We start from the raw sequence: 25,590 nt of genomic DNA on the forward strand, positions 1-25,590 counted from the left end.
GGGGTCTTCAGGGACTTCTACCGATCCGAGCCCCCACCGAAGGAGGGAGGGATGGGCCATTTCCTGGACCAATTGAGGTTTCCAAAGGTGGAAGAGGGACTGGTGGCGGGACTGGGGGCCCCGATTGGGCTGGAGGAGCTGATCAAGGCATAGGAAGCATGCAGGCGGGGAAGGCACCGGGGCCAGACGGTTTCCCGATCGAGTTCTATAAAACATATATGGACCTGTTGGGCCCGCTGCTAGTTAGGACCTTTAATGGGTGGGGGGTGGTGGGCTTTACCCCCGACAATGTCCCGGGCACTGATCTCCTTGATCCTGAAGCGGGACAAGGATCCCCTGCAATGTGGGTCTTACAGACCGATTTCCTTGCTAAATGTAGATGCCAAGGTGCTGGCGAAGGTCTTAGCCACGAGGATTGAGGATTGTGTGCCGCAGATCATCCATGAAGACCAGACGGAGTTTGTGAAGGGGAGACAGTTGAACACGAATGTGCAGAGGCTTTTGAACGTTATCATGATGCCGGCGGGGGAGGCGGAGATAGTGGTGGCGATGGACACTGAGAAAGCCTTCGATAGGGTAGAGTGGGGGTACCTGTGGGAGGTGCTGAAGAGGTTCGGGTTTGGGGAGGGGTTCGTCAGGTGGGTTAGGCTGTTGTATGAGGTCGCGATGGCGAGTGTGGCCACAAATAGGAGGAGGTCCGAGTACTTTCGGTTGCACCGAGGGACGAGACAGGGGTGTCCCTTGTCCCCCCTGCTCTTCGCACTGGCGACTGAACCCCTGGCTATGGCACAGAGTCGAGGAACTGGAGGGGGTTGGTGCAGGGTGGGGAGGAGCATAGGGTGTCGCTTTATGCGGACGACCTCCTGCTGTATGTGGCGGACCCGGTGGGAGGAATGCCAGAGGTAATGAGGATCCTTCAGGAATTTGGGGACTTTTGGGGTACAAGCTCAATATGGGGAAGAGCGAGCTGTTCGTAGTTCAGGTAGGGGACCAGGAAAGGGGGATTGGCAAGTTCCCACTAAAAAGGGCGGAGAGGAGCTTCAGATATTTGGGGGTCCAGGTGGCCAGGAGCTGGGGGGCCCTGCATAGGCTTAACTTTACAAGGCTGGTGGAGCAAATGGAGGAGGAGTTCAAGAGGTGGGACGCGTTGCCGCTGTCCTTGGTGGATAGGGTGCAATCAAAATAACAGTGCTCCCAAGGTTTTTGCTCCTGTTCCAGTGCCTCCCCATGTTTATCCCAAAGGCTTTTTTCACGCGGGTTAACAGGAGTATAATGGGGTTTGTGTGGGCGTGAGGGACTCAGAGGGTGAGAAGGGCGTTCCTGGAGCAGAGTAGAGATAAGGGGGGGGGGGGGGCTGGCGCTGCCCAACCTCTGTGGGTACCACTGGGCCACCAATGCGACGATGGTGCACAAGTGGGTGATGGAGGGGGAGGGGGCTGCATGGAAGAGGCTGGAGACGACATCCTGTGTGGGTACAAGTCTGGGGGTGCTGGCAATGGCGCCGCCGCCGCTCCCTCCAAGGAGGTATACCACGAGCCCAGTGGTGGTGGCGGCCCTCAAATTTTGGGGGCAGTGGAGGTGGCATAGGGGGGGGGGGGGGAAGTTGGGGCCTCAGCGTGGACCCCATTACGGGGGAACCACAGGTTCGCCCCAGGAAGAATAGGTGGAGGGTTTTTGGGGTGGCACAGGGCAGGGATACGAAAGTTGGCGGACCTGTTTGTGGACGGGAAGTTAGTGAGCTGGAGAGAAGTACGGGCTACCCCCGGGGAACACCTTCAGGCACTTACAGGTAAGGGCGTTTGCCAACCGGCAGGTGGTGGAATTCCCACGGCTACTGCCACACAGTACAGGACAGGGTGCTCTCGGGGGGGGGGAAGAGATCTCGGAAACTTACCATATGATGCAGGATGAGGCGGAGGCCTCGGTGGTGGAGTTGAAAGGTAAGTGGGAGGAGGAGTTGGGAGAGGAGATCGAAGAGGGGACGTAGGCAGATGCCCTAGGGAGGGTGAACTCTTCCTCTTCATGCACGAGGCTCAGCCTCATACAGTTTAAGGTGCTGCACAGGGCACACATGACCGGGACAAGGATGAGCCGGTTCTTTGGGGGTGAGGACAGGTGTGTTAGGTGCTCAGGGAGCCCAGCAAATCACACCCATATGTTCTGGGCATGCCCAGTGCTGGAGGAATTTTGGAAGGGCGTAGCGAGGATGGTGTCGAGGGTGGCAGGATCCAGGGTCAAACCGGGCTGGGGGCTCGCAATATTTGGGGTGGCAGAGGAGCTGGGAGTGCAGGAGGCGAAAGAGGCCGGAATTCTGGCCTTTGCGCCCCTGGTAGCCCGGCGAAGGATTCTCCTTCAGTGGAAAGATGCGAGGCCCCCAAGCGTGGAATCCTGGATCAGCGATATGGCAGGGTTCATTAAATTGGAGGGTGAAATTCGCCTTGAGAGGGTCGGTACAAGGGTTCTTTCGGCGGTGGCAACCGTTCTTAGACTTTCTGGCAGAACGATAGACATTGGTCAATGGCAGCAGCAGCTCGGTGGTGGGGGGGGGGGGGTTACTTTATTTTTGATTATGTTATTTACACTGGAGGGTCTGAGGGGGGTGTATACACCTGTTGTGTTAAGTCGGGGTGTTAATGTTAATTTATTATTTATGTACGGGGGGGGGGGGGGGGGGGGGGGGTGGTTGGGGGGTTGCTTTTTTTGTTTTGTACTTAACCGTGTTGGGTTCGGGTTCTTTTTTCTTTCTCATTTTGTTATTGATATTTTATGAAAACGTTTAATAAAAATTATTTCAAAAAAATATATTTAAAATGCCATGAACAAATGCAGAAAGTAATCAAGGTGGCTAATGGAATGCTGGACTTTATATCTAACAAACTGGAATATAAGGACACAGAGGTTATGCTCAGCTTTACAAAACCCTAGTTAGACCCCACTTGGGAGTACTGTAAGCAGATCTGGGCACCACATCTTAGGAAGCATATTTTGGCCTTGGAGGGAGTGCAATATAGGTTTACAAGAATGATACCGGGTCTAGAGGGGGAAATTAAATTGAGGATTATACAAATTAGGCATGTTTTCTCTAGAACTTAGAAGGTTAAAGGGTGATGTGATCAAAGTCTTCAAGATAAACAAGGTAGATAAAGAAACTGATTGCACTGGTTGGTGATTCTAGAACTAGGGGTCATAGTCTATAATTTAGGTCTAGACCATTCAGGAGAGATGTTAGGAAACACTTCTTCACTCAAAGGGTGGTAGAGGTTTGGTACTCTCTCCCACAAACAGTAATTGATGCCAGATCAGTTGTTAATTTTAAATCTGAAATAGATAATATCTTTGCGTAACAACAATTTAAGAGATATGGGCCAAAGGCAGGTATTTGGAGTTAGGGCACAGATCAGCCATGATCTCGTTGAATGGTGAAACAGGTTAGAGGGGCTTATTGTTCCTAAATATAATTTATCAGAATTGTATTAGAATTTTAAAATGATAGGGTTCTTCAATATTTAATCTCAATTTTTGAACCTACTCACTCAGTGTAAGTACAGCTAATTCAGATCTCAGACTTTAGCTTAGTATCTGCTGGACAAAAGCTTTTGCCATCCTAGCATCTACATCTAAGGAATTTTCAATATTGCTGCCCCCCATGTAATCCTGGGTCTTCAGTTGAGACATTCGAGCAGGTTAAAGCCGGTGTTTGGAATCTCATTCCAGATAGCATCAGCTTAAGCACTGCCTGTGAAGTCTTGGGTAGTGAAAGTTGGTAGTTGACTACATCGGGGAGAAAATCAGTGAGGCTACCCCAATTCTCTCCTTCCCCAACATCCATGTGCGTCCTTCTTGCACGTATTACTAGATAGGAATCAGACCCTGGCTGATTGTGTGTAGGCATCAGAACCCATGTGTTAATCTCTACCACTCTAGTCCATTCAAATTCTTAGTACGGAGCACACCACATCAATCTTAGTATGGATGAGCTTTTGCTTTCTCATTTGAGGTGCAGCAGCTCGGACCATACAGTCTCCATGCTATATTCAGCTTAGAATATGTGCTTCAGCTTATGACAAGCACCAATCCAAGGCTTTGATGGCTCTCATTTCAGTTTACTTAAAGTCAGGAAAGTTAGCACAGAGGTCGCAATGCAGAATTGAAGACTGCCTTTTGTGTAGGAAGCCTGTCAATTCAGCACAAGTGAGAATATAGCAGGTCAACCCAGAGAATAAGACCATTTTAAAATTTTCACCTTCACCGAACTGAATTTATAAAATTAATGGCAGAATAAAAGTGTCATGCAACAGTAGGTATCTGCCCTAACTCCACATACAACCAACAGTGGCTTTCACCAGTTATGGGGGAAGGTGTTGAGAAAATAAACTCTTCCAGTAAACTATCTGCACACTGCTGTAATGCTCTGGCTGAAAAGCCTACTTCAGGTGGCTGGTGCAACAACCATGTCAATCAGCCAGTCTGAAAATAAGCAAGTAGCAAAACCGCAAACAGAACAGCAAAGACCAGTTTTTACATTGCACTTTATTACAGTTCAAAGACTCAGTGTAAGTGTAAAGTAAGCACGAGCTTGGAACGTAGAACCTTTTGCTGAACACAATGTATCACAAGGTTGAAGGTTGAATTATTTTAAGAACTAGGTTGAATTTATGGTCTTGTTGGAAGAACAAAATTGGAACCTCATTTAAATATTGGGTATATAAATGCATGTACTAATTTTCTGTAGGACGTTTTAAAATCTCCACAAAAAGCTGCCAAGTGCAATTTTAACACGGTAAGCAATGTTGAAAACAGCTACATGGAAGAAGCAAGCCTTACACCCAAATTTAACACATACTCTTAAGCAGCTTAATGCACATAAAATTATGTATGAAGCACACATTACTGTGCAGCCCATCACATGATAAAATAAAGCACTTTCAACAGGTTAGAGTTACAGTTAGAGTTACAAATATTTCTTCTAGTGATCCAGGATCCTCAGATTGCCCGAAACAATCTTATTTTCAAGTACGGCACCTGGAGGTATGTCGATTCTATCCCCATGATTTGCTATAATTATAACCGTTCCCTAAACACAAAAAAAAGTTTAATTGTTGATGCACATCAAGATAAAGATCAAGTAATTCCAAGTATCTTAGTTGTAATATAAATTAATAGAAAAATGATTCCCTTGAAAATGTCCCAAAAGCATTTTTTGAATCTGCAGAATGACCCTTTTTTCCTCACCTCGCTGCCAGTGTAGCAATGTAGCAGGTTGTGAGTTTGTCTTATGGTGCCCAGAAAATTCTCAGATGTGTTACTATACATCTAATAGTCTGTACTAAATCGTCATTCATATATTCTAGTTCTTTCATAAAAGTCACATCCAAGACCCCAACTTGCCTCTCTGGTACATATATAAAAGATCCCATTGCACTATTCAAACAGAAGGGAATTCGCCTCCGTAATTATCTCATTGAAAATAACGAGAGAGATTGACTGACATTATTTCATTGCTGTTGTAGGATCTTGCTGTGCACAAATTGGCTGCTGCATTTCCTACATGTCAACTGTGACTTTGCTTCAAAAAGCACCTAGGATGTTTTGAGATTTCGAAAGGGACTTCGAGAAATACCTAATAAATGAGTATTAGTGAACAAATTGTACATAAGAAACATAGCATAAAGCAAGGGGGTTTTCAAAATGTGGGTCGTGACCCGCGGGTGAGCCTCGGGAGGGTCGCAGAGCGATCGGTCGTGCCGTTCCCACGGGAAGTCCTGATCGTGCACTGCATGTACACCTAACGTCCAGCACCCTCTGCAGGTACGTGCTTTTGCCACCAAATCACGGAGCAGAGTTGCTTCCATTTTCCAGCTGCTGCTGGCAAGAGGACTGTGACGAGGGCTAGTTTTCTTAAAAGTAAGAGACAGCGAGAGACTCAAATAGACAGCTGACTTATAGGACGTGTCTCTCATCTCAATCTGCTGAAAAGAGCTGCTCAGCAGTGTCGGGGCAGGGAAGAGCAGCGGTAGTGTTAGCTCAGTAGAGAGCTCCAGGGAATCTGGTTAACAGCCGACAAAAAAGAAAATTAACTTGGGAACAAAGCGGTATAAAGATGATTTCTTGGTATGGTTTTGTCGATTGTGCCAATGCAAATAAGGATGGCCATGTGTTATATTCAGAGAAGTACTGGTAAATGAGAGAAGTTTCAGATTTTGAAAGAAAAGTTGTAGTGAAAAATTCATTTTGAGGTGGAGACCCCAGAGTCTGTTTTTAACTTACAGCTGACTCCAAATTAAAAGACTACGCTGCTCCCCCGGGAAACGCTTTCAGGTACATGCAAGCGAGGGCGTTTGTGAGGCGACAGGTGAGGGAATTTCCGTTGCTCCCGGCACAGGGGATTCAAGACAGGGTGATTTTGGGCGTATGGGTTGGAGAAGGCAAGGTGTCGGCGGTATACCAGGAGATGAAAGAGGGGGAGGCTTTGGTAGAGGAGCTGAAGGGTAAATGGGAGGAGGAGCTGGGGGAGGAGATTGAAGAGGGTCTGTGGGCTGATGCCCTGAGTAGGGTTAATTCTTCTTCCTCATGTGCCAGGCTTAGCCTGATACAGTTTAAGGTTATTCACAGAGCGCATATGACGGGGGCGAGGCTGAGTAGGTTCTTTGGGGTGGAGGACATATGTGGGAGGTGCTCAGGAAGCCCGGCGAACCACACCCATATGTTCTGGTCGTGCCCGGCACTGGATGGGTTCTGGAGGGGTGTTGCGAGAACTATATCTAAGGTGGTGAAAGTCCAGGTCAAGCCAAGTTGGGGGCTGGCACTATTTGGAGTGGCGGACGAGCCGGGAGTGCAGGAGGCAAAAGAGGCCGGTATCCTGGCCTTTGCGTTCCTGGTAGCCCGGCGGAGGACCTTGTTAGTGTGGAAAGATGCGAAGCCTCCCAGTGTGGAAGCCTGGATAAATGACATGGCAGGGTTTATCAAGCTGGAGAGGATAAAGTTTGCCTTGAGAGGGTCTGTGCAGGGGTTCTCAAGGCGGTGGCAACCGTTCCTAGACTATCTCGTTAGATGAAGTTCGGTCAGCAGCAGCAGCTACCCAGGGGGGAAGAGGAGGGAGGGACATCTCTTTCGGGGGGGGTGAAGAAGGGTGGACGGGGAAGGGTTTTTTCCTAGGGGCACTTGAGAAAGAAAATACATAAACGTTTGGGAAAGTCGATATGTGCGGGAGGAATCCAATGTACAAAGTTCTGTATTATGTTGAATTGATATATTTATGTCTTGCTATGCGTCTTTTTTTTTCTGTTCCCGGGGGGGGGGGGGGGGGGGGGGGGGGGGGTTGTATGGTTGAAAATTTTGTTGAAAATAAACATTTTTTTAAAAAAAAGACTATGCTGCTGTAGCTGACCTCTGACTTATTAAAAACATGGCAAAAGCCCATGAGGCTGTCAGCATTCTGGGGTAGCATCACCCAGGGGTAGCATCACCCAGGGGTAGCATCACCCAGGGGTAGCATCACCCAGGGGTAGCATCACCCAGGGGTAGCATCACCCAGGGGTAGCATCACCCAGGGGTAGCATCACCCAGGGGTAGCATCACCCAGGGGTAGCATCACCCAGGGGTAGCATCACCCAGGGGTAGCATCACCCAGGGGTAGCATCACCCAGGGGTAGCATCACCCAGGGGTAGCATCACCCAGGGGTAGCATCACCCAGGGGTAGCATCACCCAGGGGTAGCATCACCCAGGGGTAGCATCACCCAGGGGTAGCATCACCCAGGGGTAGCATCACCCAGGGGTAGCATCACCCAGGGGTAGCATCACCCAGGGGTAGCATCACCCAGGGGTAGCATCACCCAGGGGTAGCATCACCCAGGGGTAGCATCACCCAGGGGTAGCATCACCCAGGGGTAGCATCACCCAGGGGTAGCATCACCCAGGGGTAGCATCACCCAGGGGTAGCCAGTGTGAAGTAACAAGCATTTTGTTGCTATTGCCCTTCACAACGACCTACATGTGCGAGGATAAATTTTTTGTTTTCATAAAGGTGAAATGGCACAAAGGAACTGGCTGAAGTCTGCACCTGATATGCATTGCCCTGTCCTTCTGAACCTGATTCAAGTGAGATCGTGAGGACCAAGCTGGCTCTCTTTCCGCATTAAAAGTTAACTGTCATGTTAAGCGCATGTCATGAAGGTTGGCAAAAGTGAGGCCCGGGAAATAAAGTTTGAAAAACACTGGCATAAAACACACATTACTGAGCATGGTGTATATAAGATTATTGTGACTGGATGCATTTGTTGTGGGCTTCAATATTTCACCCAACAAATGTATGTTTTTCTTTGGGTGCAAGGGATCAACAAGCAATTGCAAATATGAATGGGAGTTTAAAAAGCTCACCACACCTTCTCAAGGGTAATTAGGGATGGGCAATAAGTGCTGGCCTAGCCAGATGCCAGTGACATTTCAAAATGGTCATGATGTGGAGATGCTGGCGGTGGACAGGGGTGAGCACAGTAAGAAATCTTACAACACCAGGTTAAAGTACAACAGGTTTGTTTCAAATCACTAGCTTTCGGAGCACTGCTCCTTCCTCAGGTGAGGAAGCTCGGGGCTGGTTTAGCACACTGGGCTAAAGAGCTGGCTTGGAATGCAGAACAAGGCCAGCAGCGCGGGTTCAATTCCTGTCCCGGCCTTCCCGAATAGGTGCCGGAATGTGGCGACTAGGGGCTTTTCACAGTAACTTAATTGAAGCCTACTTGCGATAATAAGTGATTATTATTATTGAACGAAGAGGTGAGTTCCAGAAACATGTATATAGACAAAGTCAAAAATGCAAGACGATACTTTGAATGCAAATCCTTGCAAGTAATTAAGTCTTTACAAGTCCAGATGGAGCAGGTTAAAGAGGTGTGAATTGTCTCAAGTCAGGACAGTCGGTAGGATTTCACAAGCCCAGGCCAGATGGTGGGGGGTGAATGTAATGCAACATGAATCCAAGGTCCCGGTTGAGGCCATAATCATGTGTGCGGAACTTGGCTATAAGTTTCTGCTCGGTGGTTCTGTGATCACCATTTCAAAATGGTGATCGCTAATGCCAGTGGTTCACTTTTATACTCTGTGTTTAAGTAAATGGCTTTTTTTTGAAGGGACATCAAGGCTTCTAAAGTCAATTTATAAGTTGATATCTATAGTGTTTACCTGTCTAAATTCCCATGTCACTCTAGCTTTTTTAAATTAAATCAGAGGAGGTCAAATTACTTTATCTCCTAATGGAAGGAAAATTGATTTGGCAATATCCAATCAACTGCAAGACTGCCTAGATTTTATTTTTGTGAACATTGCAGTCACAGTTTTGGGTTATGATATAGATTAAGCAATTCTGTAATTTAAAGGAATTAAGCACATCCTTTACAAAAGTCCTAATACAATACAGCCCTTTACCAACCTTCAATATAACTTGCTTCCCAAAAGTAACATCGCCTGAAACAGTAAGGTGATCCAATTCCAGTATATCTGGTATACTCTCCAACCTCTTCAGGTAATCCTGCACCTGGATAAAAAAAAACAACAGCCTTTGTTTTCCCTGCCTTCATGTATCAGCTTTTACTTACGTGACAAAATGTAAGACCCAACCTTGTAATTAAGTGCAATACCCGATACTTTTTAAACAAATATTGTACAGTACTTCTTCCTTGGACACAAGACTAGTCTACACTTGATAATTCAAATTTTAGAAACTAAAAATTGAATCTAATAATTTAAGCAAAAATAATATTTTCAGATGACGACGGCCTCTCCAGACACTATCATTTTAGGAGATTGTTTAAACTATTCTCAGTTCTCAATCTATAGATTTGAGTCAAATAAAATTTCCATTTTCATAATGTGACGGTTCAGTAATGTTCCTCATTGTTATGGCCAAGAGAGCGGACAGACTATTTATGCCATATAGTTTGCTGATGGTGTTCTATATGGCAGCGAACACACTGTGGGGCTATAAACCCTCTCCATGAGGAACTCGGCATTACCGCAGCAAGGTGGACTAGCACTGGTCTCCGCCGGACCTGGTACCCATCTCCAGAACCAGTCTATAAATCAGTCCCTCCTGGAGCAACCCCAATTTATGGGACTATGTTTTATACTCCTACTTTCTCGATAAAGTAAAATCTACTGAAACACTTGATGAATAAGGGGGTGCAGTGAGGCAGTGATTTAGTGATAATGTCATTGGACTGTTAATCCAGAGGCCCAGGTTAATGTTCTGGGGACATGGGTTCAAATCCTACCACGGCAGCTGGTAGAATTTAATAAATCCAGAATTATAAACTACACCAATAACCATGACATTGTCGATTGTCGTAAAAACCCATCTGGGCCCCTAATGTCCTCTAGGGAAGAAATCTGCAGTCCTTACCTGGTTCGGTCTACATGTGACTCCAGACCCACAACAAGCCACTTGCATTAGACCTCGAAAAAGCCTCAAAGGAATGAAACCAGACAGTCTGGACATAGCATTGGCAAACTCAACCCTGTGCAGCTTGCAAAGTTCTCCTTACTAACATCTGGGGGTTTGTGCAAAGATTGGGAGAGCTGTCTCACAGACTAGCCAAACAACAGCCCAACAGTCATACTCACGGAATCATACCTTACAGATAAGCTACCAGACATCACAATCACTGGGTATGACCGGTCTCACCAGTAGGACTGACCCAGCAGATGTGGTGGCATAATGGTATTCAGTCGAGTGGGAGTTGCTTTGAATTCAACATAGATGGTTGATCCCAGGAACTCTCAGAGCACCAGGTCAAACATGAGCACGCGAATGTCCTGATTTCCACATATCGTTGAACACCACTTGGAGGCAGCACTGAGGGAAGCAAGGGCACAGCATGGCAGCATGTGCTCTGGGCAGAGCACTCAATGTCCATCACCAAGAGTGGCTCGTTGGCACCATAGAAAATAGGAGGCTATTTGGCCCTTTGAGCCTGCACCATTCATTATCATGGCAGATCATCCAACTGAATAGCCTAAATCCCATATCCTTTGGTCCCCTTCACCCCAAGTGCTATTTCTAACTGATTCTTCAAAACATACAATGTTTTGGCCTCAACTACATCCTGTGGTAGCAAATTCCACAGGTTTACCCCTGGTTCTGGACACCCCCACCATCGGGAACATTCTTCTTGCATCTACCCTGTCTAGTCCTGTTAGAATTTTAAAGGTTTCTATGAGATTCCCCCCTCATTCTTCTGAACTCCACCAAATACAATCGAAACCGATTCAATCTTTCCTCATGGCAGTCCTGCCATCCCAGGAATCAGTCTGCTAAATCTTCGCTGCACTCCTTCGATAGCAAGAACATTCTTCTTCGGATAAGGAGACCAAAACGGCACACAATATTCTAGGTGTGGTCTCACCAAGAACCTACATAATTGCAGCAAGACGTTCCTGCTCCTGTACTCGAATCCTCTCGCAATGAAAACCAGCATACCATTTGCCTTCTTTACCGTCTGCTGTATCTCCAAGCTTACCTTCAGTGATTGGTGTACGCAGACACCCAGATCTTATTGCATATTCCCCTCTCCTAATTTATGACCATTCAGATAATAGTCAGCCTTCTCATTTTTACTTCCAAAGTGGATAACCTCACATTTATCCAAATTAGCTGCATCTGCCATTCATTTGCCCACTCACTCAACTTGTCTAAATCACACTTCAGGATCTCTGCATCCTCCTCTCAACTCACCCTCCCACACAACTTAGTATCACCTGCAAATTTGGAGATATTACATTTAGTTCCTTCATCTAAATCATTAATATATATTGTGACTAGCTGGGCTCCTAGCACCTATCCCTCCGGTACCCCACTAGTCACTGCCTGCCCATTTGAAAAAGACCCGTTAGTTCTTACTCTTTTTTTCCTGTCTGCCAACCAGTTTTCTGTCCATCTCAATACACTACCCCTATTCCCATGCGGTTTAATTTTACACGCCAATCTCTTATGCAGGATTTTGTCAGAAGTCTTCTGAAACTTCACTACTGACCGAGCTGGCAGTGCTAAAAATGTCATAGCTGCTAGACTGGGTCTGCAGCAGGTGGTGAGTGAACCAACAAGGGAAAAACCTACTTGTCCTCATCCTCACCAATGTACCTATCACGAATACATCTGTCAATGACAGTATCAGTAGGAGTGACTACTTCACAGTTTTTATGGAGATAATGTCCCGTCTTCACATTGAAGTTGTGAAGTACCTTTCATAGTTGTGTTGTGTGGCACTACCACTGCTGAATGGAATAGATTTCAAACAGATCGAGCAAGTCAAGACTGGGCAACCATGAGGCATTGGGCCATCAGCAGCAGCAGAATTGTACTTGACCACAATCTAACCTCATGACCCGTATATCCCCCACTCTACCGTTACCATCAAGCCAGGGCAGCAACCCTGAGTCAATGAAAGGTACAGGAGGGCACGCCAGGAGCAGCACCCGGCACACCTAAAAATGAGGTGTCAGCCTGGTGAAGCTACAACTTCACAAGGATTACTTGCATGCCAAATAGTAGAAGCAGCAAGTGATAGACAGAGCTAAACAATCCCACAACCAACGGTTCAGATCGAAGTTCCGTAGTCTTGCCACATTCAGCTGCGAATGGTGGTGGACAATTAAACAACTCACTGGAGGAAGAGGCTTCATCTCTTCAATGATGGGGGAGCCCAGCACATCTGTGCAACAATATTTAGGCAGGTGTCGAGTGGATGATCCACCTTCTTCCAGGAGGTCTCCAGTTATTACAAATTCAAGTCTTCAGCCAATTAGAATTACTCCACATGATATCAAGAAATGGCGGAAGCTCCTGAGGAGGGAATGTATTCAGGTACCTCATTTTTTTACGCAAGGAGCTTCCTTAATTTCCCCTGGTATTTTCACTTATGGACAGGGTCTGTCCTTGTCCGAGTTAGGGGAGGGTAAGATTTTGGATGTCAATGGGCAGATGTTGATGATGGAGCAGACATTGTTGGAGGAAATAAAGAGGAAGTGGGAGGGTGAGCTGGGTTTGGTCTTTGGCAGAAGGGGCCGGGGGGTATGGAGCGAGGCTCTTCTCAGGATCAACTTCACCTCATGTGCGAGGTTAAGCCTGATCCAGTTCAAGGTGGTGCACAGGGCACACCTGACTAGGGCGCATACGAGTGTGCTCTTCTCGGGGGTGTAGGATAGGTGTGAGCAGTGCTCTACGGGGTCAGCAAAACTTACACGTTTTGGTCTTGCCCCAAGCTTTTTAGTTTCTGGGTCTACTTTTTTGATACAATGTTAGGAATTTTGGGCATTCAGCTTGAGCCGTGCCGGTTGGTGGCCATTTTTGGAGTATTGGACTCGCCGGTGCTGCAGACAAGGCGAAGGCAGATATCTTAGCCTTTGCCTCGCTAATAGTCTGAAGGAGAGTTCTGATTGGGCGGAGGTCCCTGGTGCCACCCAAAGCCTCGGCTTGGTTGGGAAATCTGATAGAATATTTGCCCCTTGAGAAGATCAAGTATACCATGAGGGGGTCGGTGGAAGTGTTCTACTCAAGGTGACAACCTTTTGTTTCCTTTTTCAGGGAATTGATTACCGTCGGGGGGGGGGGTTGTTTTTTATTTTTATTAAGGTTCTGTTTCCTCTATGGGGCGTTAGGGGAGAGGGGGACTGGGGGAATGGATGGCTGTACTTTTGGTATAGTACGGAGTTAGGATGTGCTGTGTTTTTGTTGTAATGAAAACTAGTTCGAATAAAAATATTAATGGCTGAAGACTAGGAGTCATGACAACATTCCACAATAGTACTGAAGACTTGAGCTCCGGGACTAGCTGAGCCCTTAGCCAAGCTGTTTCGGTACAGCTACAACACTGGCATCTACCCAACAATGTGGAAAATTGCTCAGGTATGTCCTGTACACAAAACATAACTCGGCAATCACCACTCCATCAGTTTACTCTTAATCGTCAAGAAAGTAATGGAAGGGGCCATCAACAGCGCTATCAAACAGCACTGACTCAGCAATAACCTATTCACTGACACTCAGTTTGGTTCTGCCAGGGTTACTCAGCTCCTGACCTCATTACAGCCTTGGTTCAAACATGGAGAAAAGAGCTAAACTTGAGGTGATGCAAGTGCGACTGCCCTGGTTATTAAGGCAGCATTTGATCAAGTGTGGCGTCAAGGTGTCCTAGCAAAACACGAATCGATGGGAATCAGGGAAAAACCCTCCACTGGCTGGAGATGTACCTGGCAAAGAAGGAAGGTGGTTGTGGTGGGTGGAGGTCAATTATCTCAGTCCCAGGACATCACTGCAGGGGTTCCTCAGGGTTGTGTCCTCGGCCCAATTATCTTCAACCACTTCATCAATGACCTTCCTTCCATCGCAAGATCAGAAGTGGGGATGTTCACTGATGATTGCACAATGTTCAGCACCATTCGCGACTCCTCAGATACTGAAGTAGGTCATGTCCATATGCAACAAGACCAGGGCAACATTCAGGCTGGGCTTATAAGTGGCAAGCGACATTCATGCCTCAAGTGCCAGGCAATGGGGTAGCATGGTGGCACAGTGGTTAGCACTGGTGCCTCACGCCTCCAAGTACCTAGGTTCAATCCCAACCCTGGGACATTGTCCGTGTGGATGTTCGCACATTCTCTCCATGTTTGTGTGAGTCTCCACACAAAGATGTGCAGGGTTGGTGAATTGGCCATGACAAATTGCCCCTTCCAATTGGAATTTTTTTTTAAATTTTTTTTATAAAGTGCTAGTCAATGACCCTCTCCAACAGAAGTGAACTTAACCATCTCTCCCTGACATTCAATGGCATTACCATCGCTGAACCTATCCCCATCATCTACAAGACACAAGTCAAGCGTGAGGTGGAATATTCTCCACTTACCTGGATAAGTGCAGCTCCAACACTCAAGAAGCTGGACTCCATCCAGGACAAAGCAGCCTGCTTGACTGGCACCCCATCCACCAACTTCAACATTCAGCCCCTCCACTACTTGTGCAGAGTGGCAGCAGTATGTACAGTCTACAAGAAACAATGCAGCAACTCACCAAGGCTTTGACAGCACCTTCCAACCTCGCAATCTCTTAAAAGGACAAGGGTGGCAGACATATGGGAATATCACTACCAGCGATTCTCCTTCAAGTCACTCACCATCCTGACTTGGAATATATCACCATTCCTTCAGAGTTGCTGAGTCAAAAAACTCATGGGTGTACCTACACCACATGGGCTGCAGTGATTCAAGGCTGCAGCTCAGAAGGGCAATTAGGGGTGGGCAATAAACGTTGGCCTAGCCAGTGACACTTACATCCCACGAACACAAAAGAGACTATTGATAATTTACAAAGTGATAGTTAAATATTAACAGAGGAATCTGATCTCAGCCTTTATAATAGCCGTCATATACTGGTCATCATACTACAGTTCATTGGCAGCCATGTGGCATGATGTGGACTGTCTCACGTTACAGAGTATCCTACGATTTGGGGTTTATAAGCTACTGAAACACATTCTATCGCCAGCAGCTTGTTAGAGGCTAACCAGCTTAATTTGCCAGTGTTATCAGTTGCTTCACTGACCTCCAGTTTAATAGTGACTGTTCCACATATCAATATTTCCTCATTGCAAACTAGATCAAATGACTGGAATATAGGTCAAAGAACATTATGCACTCAGTCCTTGTGAAACAAAATCCATCAAGATATGGTTTCTTTTTAAGTTTGAACTGAGGGGAAGGATGGAGGGGTTCTACAATTCATGGGCATTATTCATTATGCACTTTCAAGAACTGACCATTGAACATTAGTTGGGGTGGGTGGAGGGGGGTGGTGTGTGTTAATGGCGACTATGGGTGATCCCTAATTCCTTTTTGTCATTTGTTTGTGTGAACATGCGGGCTAATGTTTGGGGTTTGGTGGGAGGATGGGATCGTTGTTATTGATATGGGGATTGACATATTTGTTACTGATTATTGTTTATTGTTGGTGGGTGTAAATTTGGGAGAAAATGTGAAAAAGGAGAATAAAATATATATTTTTAAAAAAGATATGGTTTCTTTTTGTAGACTGCTGCATCCAGGGAATGCAAGAGCATAAATCTGCTCCTCCAGTGTCTGTATAAAGATTATGCTCCAGCTTTATACTGGCACGTAGTGCCACCTGCCAATTCCCATTCTTTCTTTCCTACTGACTCAGTCTGGCTCAGCTGAGGATGTAGAGAGGACACTCCCAGCTGATCCCAGTGTTTTCTGTGCTTGGGGAAGAGGCGAGGAAATACAATTAATCAGGATTGTCCATGAATGACAATCCAGTAGCCCCTGTTAGAAGGTGTTTGTGCACAGATATCTGGAAAAGTTAGGATCAACAAGGTTGCAGAGCTGAAACATTAACTCTGTTTCTCTCTTCATATACTGTCTGACCTGTTCAGTATTTCCAGCATTTCCCATGATGCCACCATTAACACAGCGGAGGGCAGCTGATTTATGAGCTATTTAATTGAAGACTTTGTCACAACAAACTCTGAGAAACATGAAATTAAAATCCACAGTCCGGAATCTCCATTTAAAAGTCAAATCACGTCACAGGAAGGACCAAGTTATTTGTTGTTTAAAATTCTCCAGATTCACTTCTGCTTAAGTAACAGCTGGCACTTCAATTATATAATATCTGCAGCGCATCCAGATTTTAACCAGGTTAAATCTGTAACATGAGCTGGCAGGATAGAAGATCTAAAACGGCACCAAACTAATAGATGATCCACTGTATGTCATCTGCAGAACTCATTACCTTAGTAAAGGAACTGCCCAACTTGACCAAAGGCACAGTTCGGAATTCTCTTTTATCACTCATTGTCAGGGATCCTGCTTGAAGGCTGTACAGGTTGGACATCACTAGCATTAAGTCAGAAGTGGTCTTGACAGGCAAGAATCGGCTGCGTGGCACATTAATACCCAGGGCATTTTCAAAGCACTTAATCGCAGCACCAACAGCGGTCTCAAGTTGAATCACATTTCGGCCATCATCCAATGTCTATTGGAAGAAAAACAATTTTATTTATTTAACATCTCAAATGTTAAAGTAACTTCCTACAGCCACTACACCAAGAGCATAATTAGACAAGATTAACATTGAATCAAAGGAGGAGCTTTTCAGACAGAGGATTAAAGGCTTGGTTAAATGCAACGGTTTAAGGAAGATCGAGTGAGGTGGAGAATGCTGGGGCTTAAGATCAAGAGGTCTGTAGACACAGCAACCAATGGTGAGACGAAAACAATGGGGGTAAATACAAGAGTGCAGATATCAGAGAGGGTTTTAGGATTGGAGGAGGTCACAGAGAGAGGGAATGTTGAGGCCATGGAGAGGTTTGAATAAAAGGATGTGAATTTTAAATGGGAGGCATTGCTGAATTTAGACCGTCATTGCTCATTTCAATGAATGGTTTAAGATTCCATGGAACTATTTAAGCGATGTGGGGTTTGTGTATAGTAATTGAAATGGTTTCCCCAAACGAGCAAAAAAGGTTCAACTAGTTACTGATATAACTGCTGTTTGGGGATATTGCAGAACATAAATTGGCCAACACCATCTTACTGTGAACACATCAAAACTAACTTGTGAAAACCAATTTAAGATGCAGATGGGATAAGGCGTAATATTAATGCAAGTATTTAAGTTCACTTTTAGGTGTTGCATTTTGGTAGGTATATTTTATAAATTGCATTACCTTTGTGTTTAAAATGATTTCCATGTTAATAGCATTTTGCTTTTGCAGCCTTTCGATTGCAGCCAGAGAAATCCATAGATTATTTGTGTTGAAGATCTTGAACTTGGTGACAGATTTAAACTCATCAACATGTGCTTTTGGCACTTGAGCTATTTCCAACAATCTCAGTTTACCATCATACTGAATAAGAGTACCTCCCTGCGGAAAAAGACTATCAGAATTAAAATGCAAAAACATGTTGCCACTTACTCAGCAAGCAGACATTTCAAAATTATATTATTCCCATCCTAAAATTCTTATTTAAAAAAAAAAAAATTTAGAGTACCCAATTTATTTTTCCAATTAAGGGGCAATTTAGCGTGTCCAATCCACCTACCCTGCACAAAATTTGGGTTGTAGGGGTGGGACCCACGCAGACACAGGGAGAATGTGTAGACTCCACATGGACAGTGACCCAGGGCCAGGATCAAACCTGGGTCCTCAGCATTGTGCGGCAGCAGTGCTAAGCACTGCGCTCCTGTGCTGACCTTCATCCTCAAATTGTACAAAATACCAATTTCCACAAAGAAATTAAATCTGTGAACCTCAGTACAATGGGAACAAACATGAATCAAATAATCATGGAGACTGTATGCAACATATCCTGGATAATTGAGAAAACAAATTACCACTCACTTATTTCTGAACAGTTAAGATTGTTCCAACACTTATTAATTCAGTGTCAGTCATATGGCAAAGTGAAGAACATACATTTAGAAATTATTGTTCTAAAGCAGCAGCATCTAAAGCCAGTAAGGTACTAGATAATAAACTCAATGTGACTAAGGGGAAGAGTAGACAGGGAAGAGATGATGAACGCAAAGGGACAGGTGGTCTGAGGTGCATTTGTTTCAATGCGAGAAGTGTAGCAGGTAAGGCAGATGAACTTAGGGCTTGGATTAGTACCTGGGAATATGATGTAATTGGTATTACTGAGACTTGGTTGAGGGAAGGGCAAGACTGGCAACTAAATATCCCAGGGTATAGATGCTTCAGGAGAGATAGAGAGGGAGGAAAAAGGGGTGGAGGAGTTGGATTACTGGTCAGAGAATATATCACAGCTATGATTAAGAAGGGCACGATGGAGGATTCGAGCACTGAGGCAATATGGGTAGAGCTAAGAAATAGGAAGGGTGCAGTAACATTGTTGGGACTTTACTACAAGCCTCCCAAAAGCAAGCGTGAAGTAGAGGTACAAATATGTAGACAGATTATAGAAAAATGTAGGAGCAATAGGGTGGTCGTGATGGGAGATTTTAACTTCCCCAACATTGAACGGGACTCATGTAGTGTTGGAGGCGTAGATGGAGCAGAATTTCTAAGGAGCATCCAGGAGAGGTTTTTTTAGAGCAGTATGTAAATAGTCCAACTCGGGAAGGGGCCATACTGGGGAATGATCCCGGCCAGGTGGTTGAAGTTTCAATCGGTGATTACTTTGGGAATAGCGATTACAATTCTGTAAGTTTTAGAATACTCATGGACAAAGACGGGAGTGGTCCTAAAGGAAGAGTGCTAAATTGGGGAAAGGCCAAGCATAACAAAATTCGGCTGGAGCTAGGGAATGTGGATTGGGAGCAGCTGTTTAAGGGTAAATCCACATTTGAAATGTGGGAGTCTTTTAAGGAAAGGTTGATTAGAGTGCAGGACAGACATGTCCCTGTGGAAGTGAGGGAAAGAAATGGCAAGATTAGGGAACCATGGATGACGGGTGGAATTGTGAGACTAGCCAAGATGAAAAAGGAAGCATACATAAGATCTAGGCGACTTAAAACTGATGAAGCTTTGGAGAAATATCGGGAAAGAAGGACAAATTTCAAACGCGTAATAGAGAGGGCTAAAAGGGGTCATGAAATATCTTTGGCTAACAGGGTTAAGAAAAATCCCAACGCCTTTATTCGTATACAAGGAGCAAGAGGGTAACTAGAGAAAGGATTGGCTCACTCAAAGACAAGAGGGAATTTATGCGTGGAGTCAGAGGAAATGGGTGAGATACTTAATGAGTACTTTGCATCGGTATTCACCAAGGAGAGGGACATGACGGATGTTGAGGCTAGGAATGGATGTTTAAATACTCTAGGTCAAGTCGGCATAAGAAAGGGGGACGTTTTGGGTATTCTAAAAGGCATTAAGGTGGACAAGTCCCCAGGTCCGGATGGGATCTATCCCAGGTTACTGAGGGAAGCGAGGGACGAAATAGCTGGGGCCTTAACAGATATCTTTGCAACATCCTTGAGCACGGGTGAGGTCCTGGAGGACTGGAGAATTGCTAATGTTGTCCCTTTGTTTAAGAAGGGTAGCAGGGATAATCCAGGGAATTATAGACCTGTGAGCTTGACGTCAGTGGTAGGCAAACTGTTGGAGAAGATACTGAGGGATAGGGTCTATTCACATTTGGAAGAAAATAGGCTTATCAGTGATAGGCAGCATGGTTTTGTGCAGGGAAGGTCATGTCTTACAAACCTAATAGAATTCTTTGAGGAAGTGACAAAGTTAATTGATGAGGGAAGGGCTGTAGATGTCACATACATGGACTTCAGTAAGGCGTTCGATAAAGTTTTCCATGGCAGGTTGATGGAAAAAGTGAAGTTATATGGGGTTCAGGGTGTACTAGCTAGATGGATAAAGAACTGGCTGGGCAACAGGAGACAGAGAGTAGTGGTGGAAGGGAGTGTATCAAAATGGAGAAAGGTGACTAGTGGTGTTCCACAGGGATCCGTGCTCGGACCACTGTTGTTTGTGATATACATAAATGATCTGGACAAAGGTATAGGTGGTCTGATTAGCAAGTTTGCAGATGATACTAAGATTGGTGGAGTTGCAGATAGCGAGGAGGACTGTCAGAGAATACAGCAAAATATAGATAGATTGGAGAGTTGGGCAGAGAAATGGCAGATGGTGTTCAATCCAGGCAAATGCGAGGTGATGCATTTTGGAAGATCTAATTCAAGAGCGGACTATACGGTCAATGGAAGAGTCCTGGGGAAAATTGATGTACAGAGAGATCTGGGAGTTCAGGTCCATTGTACCCTGAAGGTGGCAATGCAGGTAGAGTGGTCAAGAAGGCATACAGCATGCTTGCCTTCATCGGACAGGGTATTGAGTACAAGAGTCGGCAGGTCATGTTACAGTTGTATAGGACTTTGGTTAGGCCACATTTGGAATACTGCATGCAGTTCTGGTCGCCACATTACCAGAAGGGTGTGGATGCTTTAGAGAGGGTGCAGAGGAGATTCACCAGCATGTTGCCTGGTATGGAGGGTGCTAGCTATGAAGAAAGGTTGAGTAGATTAGGATTGTTTTCGTTGGAAAGACAGAGGTTGAGGGGGGACCTGATTGAGGGCTACAAAATTATGAGGTATGGACAGGGTGGATAGCAACAAGTTTTTTCCAAGAGTGGGGGTGTCAATTACAAGGGGTCACAATTTCAAGGTGAGAGGGAGAAAGTTTAAGGGGGATGTGCACGGAAAGTTTTTTACGCAGACGGTGGTGGGTGCCTGGAACGCTTTGTCAGCGGAGGTGGTAGAGGCGAGCATGATAGCATCGTTTAAGATGCATCTAGACAGATATATGAACGGGCGGGGAACAGAGGGAAGTAGATCCTTGGAAAATGGAAGACAGGTTTAGATAAAGGATCTGGATTGGCGCAGGCTGGGAGGGCTGAAGGGCCTGTTCCTGTGCTGTAATTTTCTTTGTTCTTTGTTCATATTTTAAATAATGTGAGAAAACCTTATTAAATTAAAAATTCTTCACTCAGGATATACCACACTTTTGCCAATGAACTCTTCCATCTAGAAGGACAAGGGCAGTAGACATATGGGAACACCACTACCTGGCACGTTCCCCTCCAAGACACTCACCATCCTAACTTGGAAATATATCCCCATTCCTTCACTGTCGCTGGGTCAAAATCCTGAAACTCCCTCCCTAACAACACAAGGGCAGTAGACATATGGGAACACCACTACCTGGCACGTTCCCCTCCAAGCCACTCACCATCCTAACTTGGAAATATATCCCCATTCCTTCACTATCGCTGGGTCAAAATCCTGAAACTCCCTCCCTAACAACAGCTGCAGCGGTTCAAGGCAGCAGCTCAGCACCATCTTCTCAAGAGCAATTAGGGATGGACATTAAATGCTGGCATAGCCAGCAACAGGTCATGTATTATTTGCACTACACTGCATTACATCATCAGGAAGTGCTACATTCACAATCTTTAGATCCACTCAACCTTTAAAATGTAAATACTTATTTTCTTGAATGCACTCAAGTTAAATTCTTTTGTTAATGAAGTTAACAGGAGGTGATTGCATGACCAAATATACGAGGCAGTGTTTATGAAGTGCTATTTACAGTTTACTGGCAATTGATGACCAGTGTCTTATGATGGGGCAATTCCATGTTCACTGATAGATCAGCAAGACTACATATCAGGAATTTTATTGAATAAATAAACATTTATGAAACAGAGTATCTTGCAAACTTGATTCCAAACAGCCTTTATATATTATATTGCCAGCAAATTACCTTGACATCTGCTCTGGTCTTGTCAGTTACTTCCATTAGAAACTCACATCGTTTTCCATTTGGTGGATTCAAAAGATGTTGGAGAATGTTCAGATCAACCGTTGCTCCAAGATTGTCAATGTTAGATACAAATATATATTCTTTCCCCTCTTGCAGAAAGGTATGCAATAAGCCAGAGTTGTAGAAGCTGGCATATATGTCTCCATGACCTGGTGGATACCAGGCTTCTGCACGATCCCCAGAGACAGACAAGTCCTTAGCTATAGGAAGCAGGGATTCTTTATCAATCCGAGGATATCTGAAGAGGAATTCAGAATATCAGGGCATTTACTAAAAGAAAGATTCATCTCTCGGCATCTGGAATAATGGGTTATGGGGAGTTTGTTATCGTATGCCAAACTATGACTACAGGTCACGATGGGCAAACATTAAGGTATTCTGGTTGACTATACGGTGTTAAACAATTACATTGATAACAAGAACACAAAAACACAGATGCTCACACTTTGTGTTTATATGTCAGAGATGGATATTTTTTATTAAAACGTGGCTTATTTTAGGATTACTTGAGGTTCTGACCCACAGGTGAGTGAACCCAGGCACAAAGGGGAAATGTGGAACCTCCAGGCACCTCCGAGAGTGAGGTGGGGGAGCAATCGCAGGCTCTGCACGGAGTGGGGGGGGTGCAATAACATCCACATTGTAAATATTAGCCAAATCTTTTGATTTTTGGTATTTACCTGCTTTGGTTAAAAGTATGAATCTTCACATGAGAATGCCTGTACTTCTGTAATATCTTCTTAGTATCCTCATCAGTATTGAAAGAGTTCATCAAGACCAAGGGGACATCTGCCTGGTAAGTTCTGTTCAAATGCTATCAAATCAAGATTAGTTTGCATTGGAAGTTAATGTTACGTTTTAAATCACCATTTAATACATAATGCTGTGAGACTTCACTAGTATTAACACAACCCATCCCACTCCCCTGAACATGCAAAGCAAGCCTAGCGTTCCATAGCTAGAATTAAATTACACACTAGAATGCTAATGATCTTAGTGACAGAGGCTTTTCGTTATTGTGTTTTTCTTCCAATAATTGTGCATTTGATACAGAGATCCAGACAGAACAGTATTTCCAGTTATGGCCACAAAGACCAAATACAGAACAAGGAAGGAAAGGAGTGGATATTAGCAAAAATATAAGCTTGATTTAATAAATGGGTTTCAAACAAGGAGTGTAGAGGCACAGAGGATAAAATAAGGACTTCTACAATGTGCCATGGAGCTTGAATAGCTGAAGGCAAAAACCATCAGCAATAGACACATCACAAAGATGCACAGACGGCCAGAGTTGGAGAAGCCATCGTAGACTCCACCTGCCCTTCAAACAATTCCCTCCGTGACTATTCAACACCATAATCCCAGCCAAGCTCATATCAAAACTGCAAAACCTAGGACTTGGCTCCTCTCTCTTCAACTGGATCCTTGACTTCCTGACCCACAGGCCATAATCAGTAAGGATAAACAACAGTCTCTCCTCCACGATAGCCCTCAATACCGGGGCCCCGCAAGGCTGAGTACTTAAGCCCCTGGCTATACTCCCTTGACACACATGACTGTGTGGCAAAATTCGGTTCCAACTTCATCTACAAGTTTGCTGATGACACGGCCGTAGTGGGCCTGATCTCAAACAGCGATGAGTCAGAGTACAGGACGGAGATAGAGAACTTAGTGGCTTGGTGTAACAACAACAATCTCTCCCTCAATGGTAGGAAAACTAAGGAGCTGGTCATTGACTTCATGAAGCAAAGTGTCGTACACACCCATCTGCATCAATGGTGCCGAGGTGGAGATGGTCAACAGCTTCAAATTCCTAGGTATGCACATCACCAACAATCTGTCCTGGTCCACCCAAGTCGACGTTACGACCAAGAAAGCACAACAGCGCCTATACTTCCTCAGGAAACTAAGGAAATTTGGCATGTCCACATTGACTCTCACCAACTTTTACAGATGCACCTTAGAAAGCATCCTATCGGACTTCCGGGTGCGGCGATGACCAGCTGAGTCGCACGTTTCGGCACCTCCCGTTGGAACGGACTTTTGGGCTCTCATTAGGAGCCCCAACGGCAATTTAAACGGCCAGAATTACTGTGCGGTAAACTAGAAGGGAATACCCCCGGATACACATGGAAAAAGGAGAGGATAGCGGCCGGATTGCAGAAGATCCTCTGGAGCAGCGGCAAGGAAGGGAAGCTCGAAGCAAGATGGCGTCGGAAGGCGGCCGTTTGTTATGGGGCCCAGAGCAACAAGAGTTCCTGCGGCGCTGTGTGGAAGAGCTGAAGAAGGAGTTGAAGAAGGAGCCGTTGGCCCCGATATTACAGGCGATTGAAGGGCTAAAGGAGGAGCAGAGGACCCAGGAGCTGGAGCTTCGGGTCGTGAAGGCAAAGGCTGCTGAAAACGAAGATGAAATACAGAGCCTGGTGGTGAAGACAGAGACGCACGAGGCACAGCACAAAAGGTGTGTGGAGAGGTTGGGAGCACTGGAGAATAATTCGAGGAGGAAGAATTTAAGAGTCCTGGGTCTTCCCGAAGGCGCAGAGGGGGCGGACGTCGGGGCATATGTAAGCACAATGCTTCACTCGCTAATGGGATCAGAGGCCCCGACGGGCCCCTTGGAGGTGGAGGGAGCCTATCGAGTTCTGGCGCGAAGACCAAAGGCTGGAGAAATACCTCGAGCTATAGTGGTGAGGTTTCTCCGCTACAACGACAGAGAGACGGTCCTCAGGTGGGCGAAGAAAACTCGGAGCTGTAGGTGGGAGAACACGGTGATCCGCGTATACCAGGATTGGAGTTGGGAGGTGGCGAGAAGGAAGGCAAGTTTCAATCGGGCTGAGGCGGTGCTTCACAAAAAGGTTAAATTTGGAATGTTGCAACCGGCGAGACTATGGGTCACACACCAAGGGAAGCACCACTACTTTGAGACGGCAGAAGAGGCGTGGACATTCATTGTGGACGAGAAGCTGGAATAGTCTGGCGAGAGAAAGAGCTTCTGGGATAAAGTGGTGGGGTGATTATGTGGGACGAGGAAGGGGAAGGGAAGGGGGGGGGGGGGGGCGGTGATTTTTTCAATTTGTTAATCCTTCGACCCTGTAACTTTTCTCTCTTCCCCTTGTTGGGGGGGGGGGGGGGGGGAAGCATGAGGAACTGTGGGTGCTGGTGGGAAGGGAAAGGGGAAGGAGAAGGGAAATGCGCCATTAGGGGCGGGGCCGAGTGGGAAACACGGGCTTTGC

The 25,590-nt window shown here is 45.6% G+C and overlaps 1 protein-coding gene across 1 annotated transcript in view; it reads right to left on the minus strand.

The window, feature by feature from the left end:
• Nucleotides 1-4,515: 4,515 nt before the first annotated feature.
• Nucleotides 4,516-25,590, minus strand: part of ugp2b (UDP-glucose pyrophosphorylase 2b) — a 58,673-nt gene continuing 37,598 nt past the window's right edge. The window contains exons 4-9 of the mRNA XM_072507187.1: nt 23,038-23,171; nt 22,298-22,595; nt 17,732-17,929; nt 16,795-17,037; nt 9,427-9,531; nt 4,516-5,074 (exon numbers count right to left, since the gene is read on the minus strand). Of these exons, the coding sequence (XP_072363288.1) occupies nt 4,967-5,074; nt 9,427-9,531; nt 16,795-17,037; nt 17,732-17,929; nt 22,298-22,595; nt 23,038-23,171 (1,086 nt within the window). The 3' untranslated portion in view covers nt 4,516-4,966. The remainder of the gene's footprint in view (nt 5,075-9,426; nt 9,532-16,794; nt 17,038-17,731; nt 17,930-22,297; nt 22,596-23,037; nt 23,172-25,590) is intronic.

The sequence above is a fragment of the Scyliorhinus torazame genome, chromosome 1 (genome assembly GCF_047496885.1).
Source record: "Scyliorhinus torazame isolate Kashiwa2021f chromosome 1, sScyTor2.1, whole genome shotgun sequence".
NCBI classification, from domain to species: Eukaryota; Metazoa; Chordata; class Chondrichthyes; order Carcharhiniformes; family Scyliorhinidae; genus Scyliorhinus; species Scyliorhinus torazame.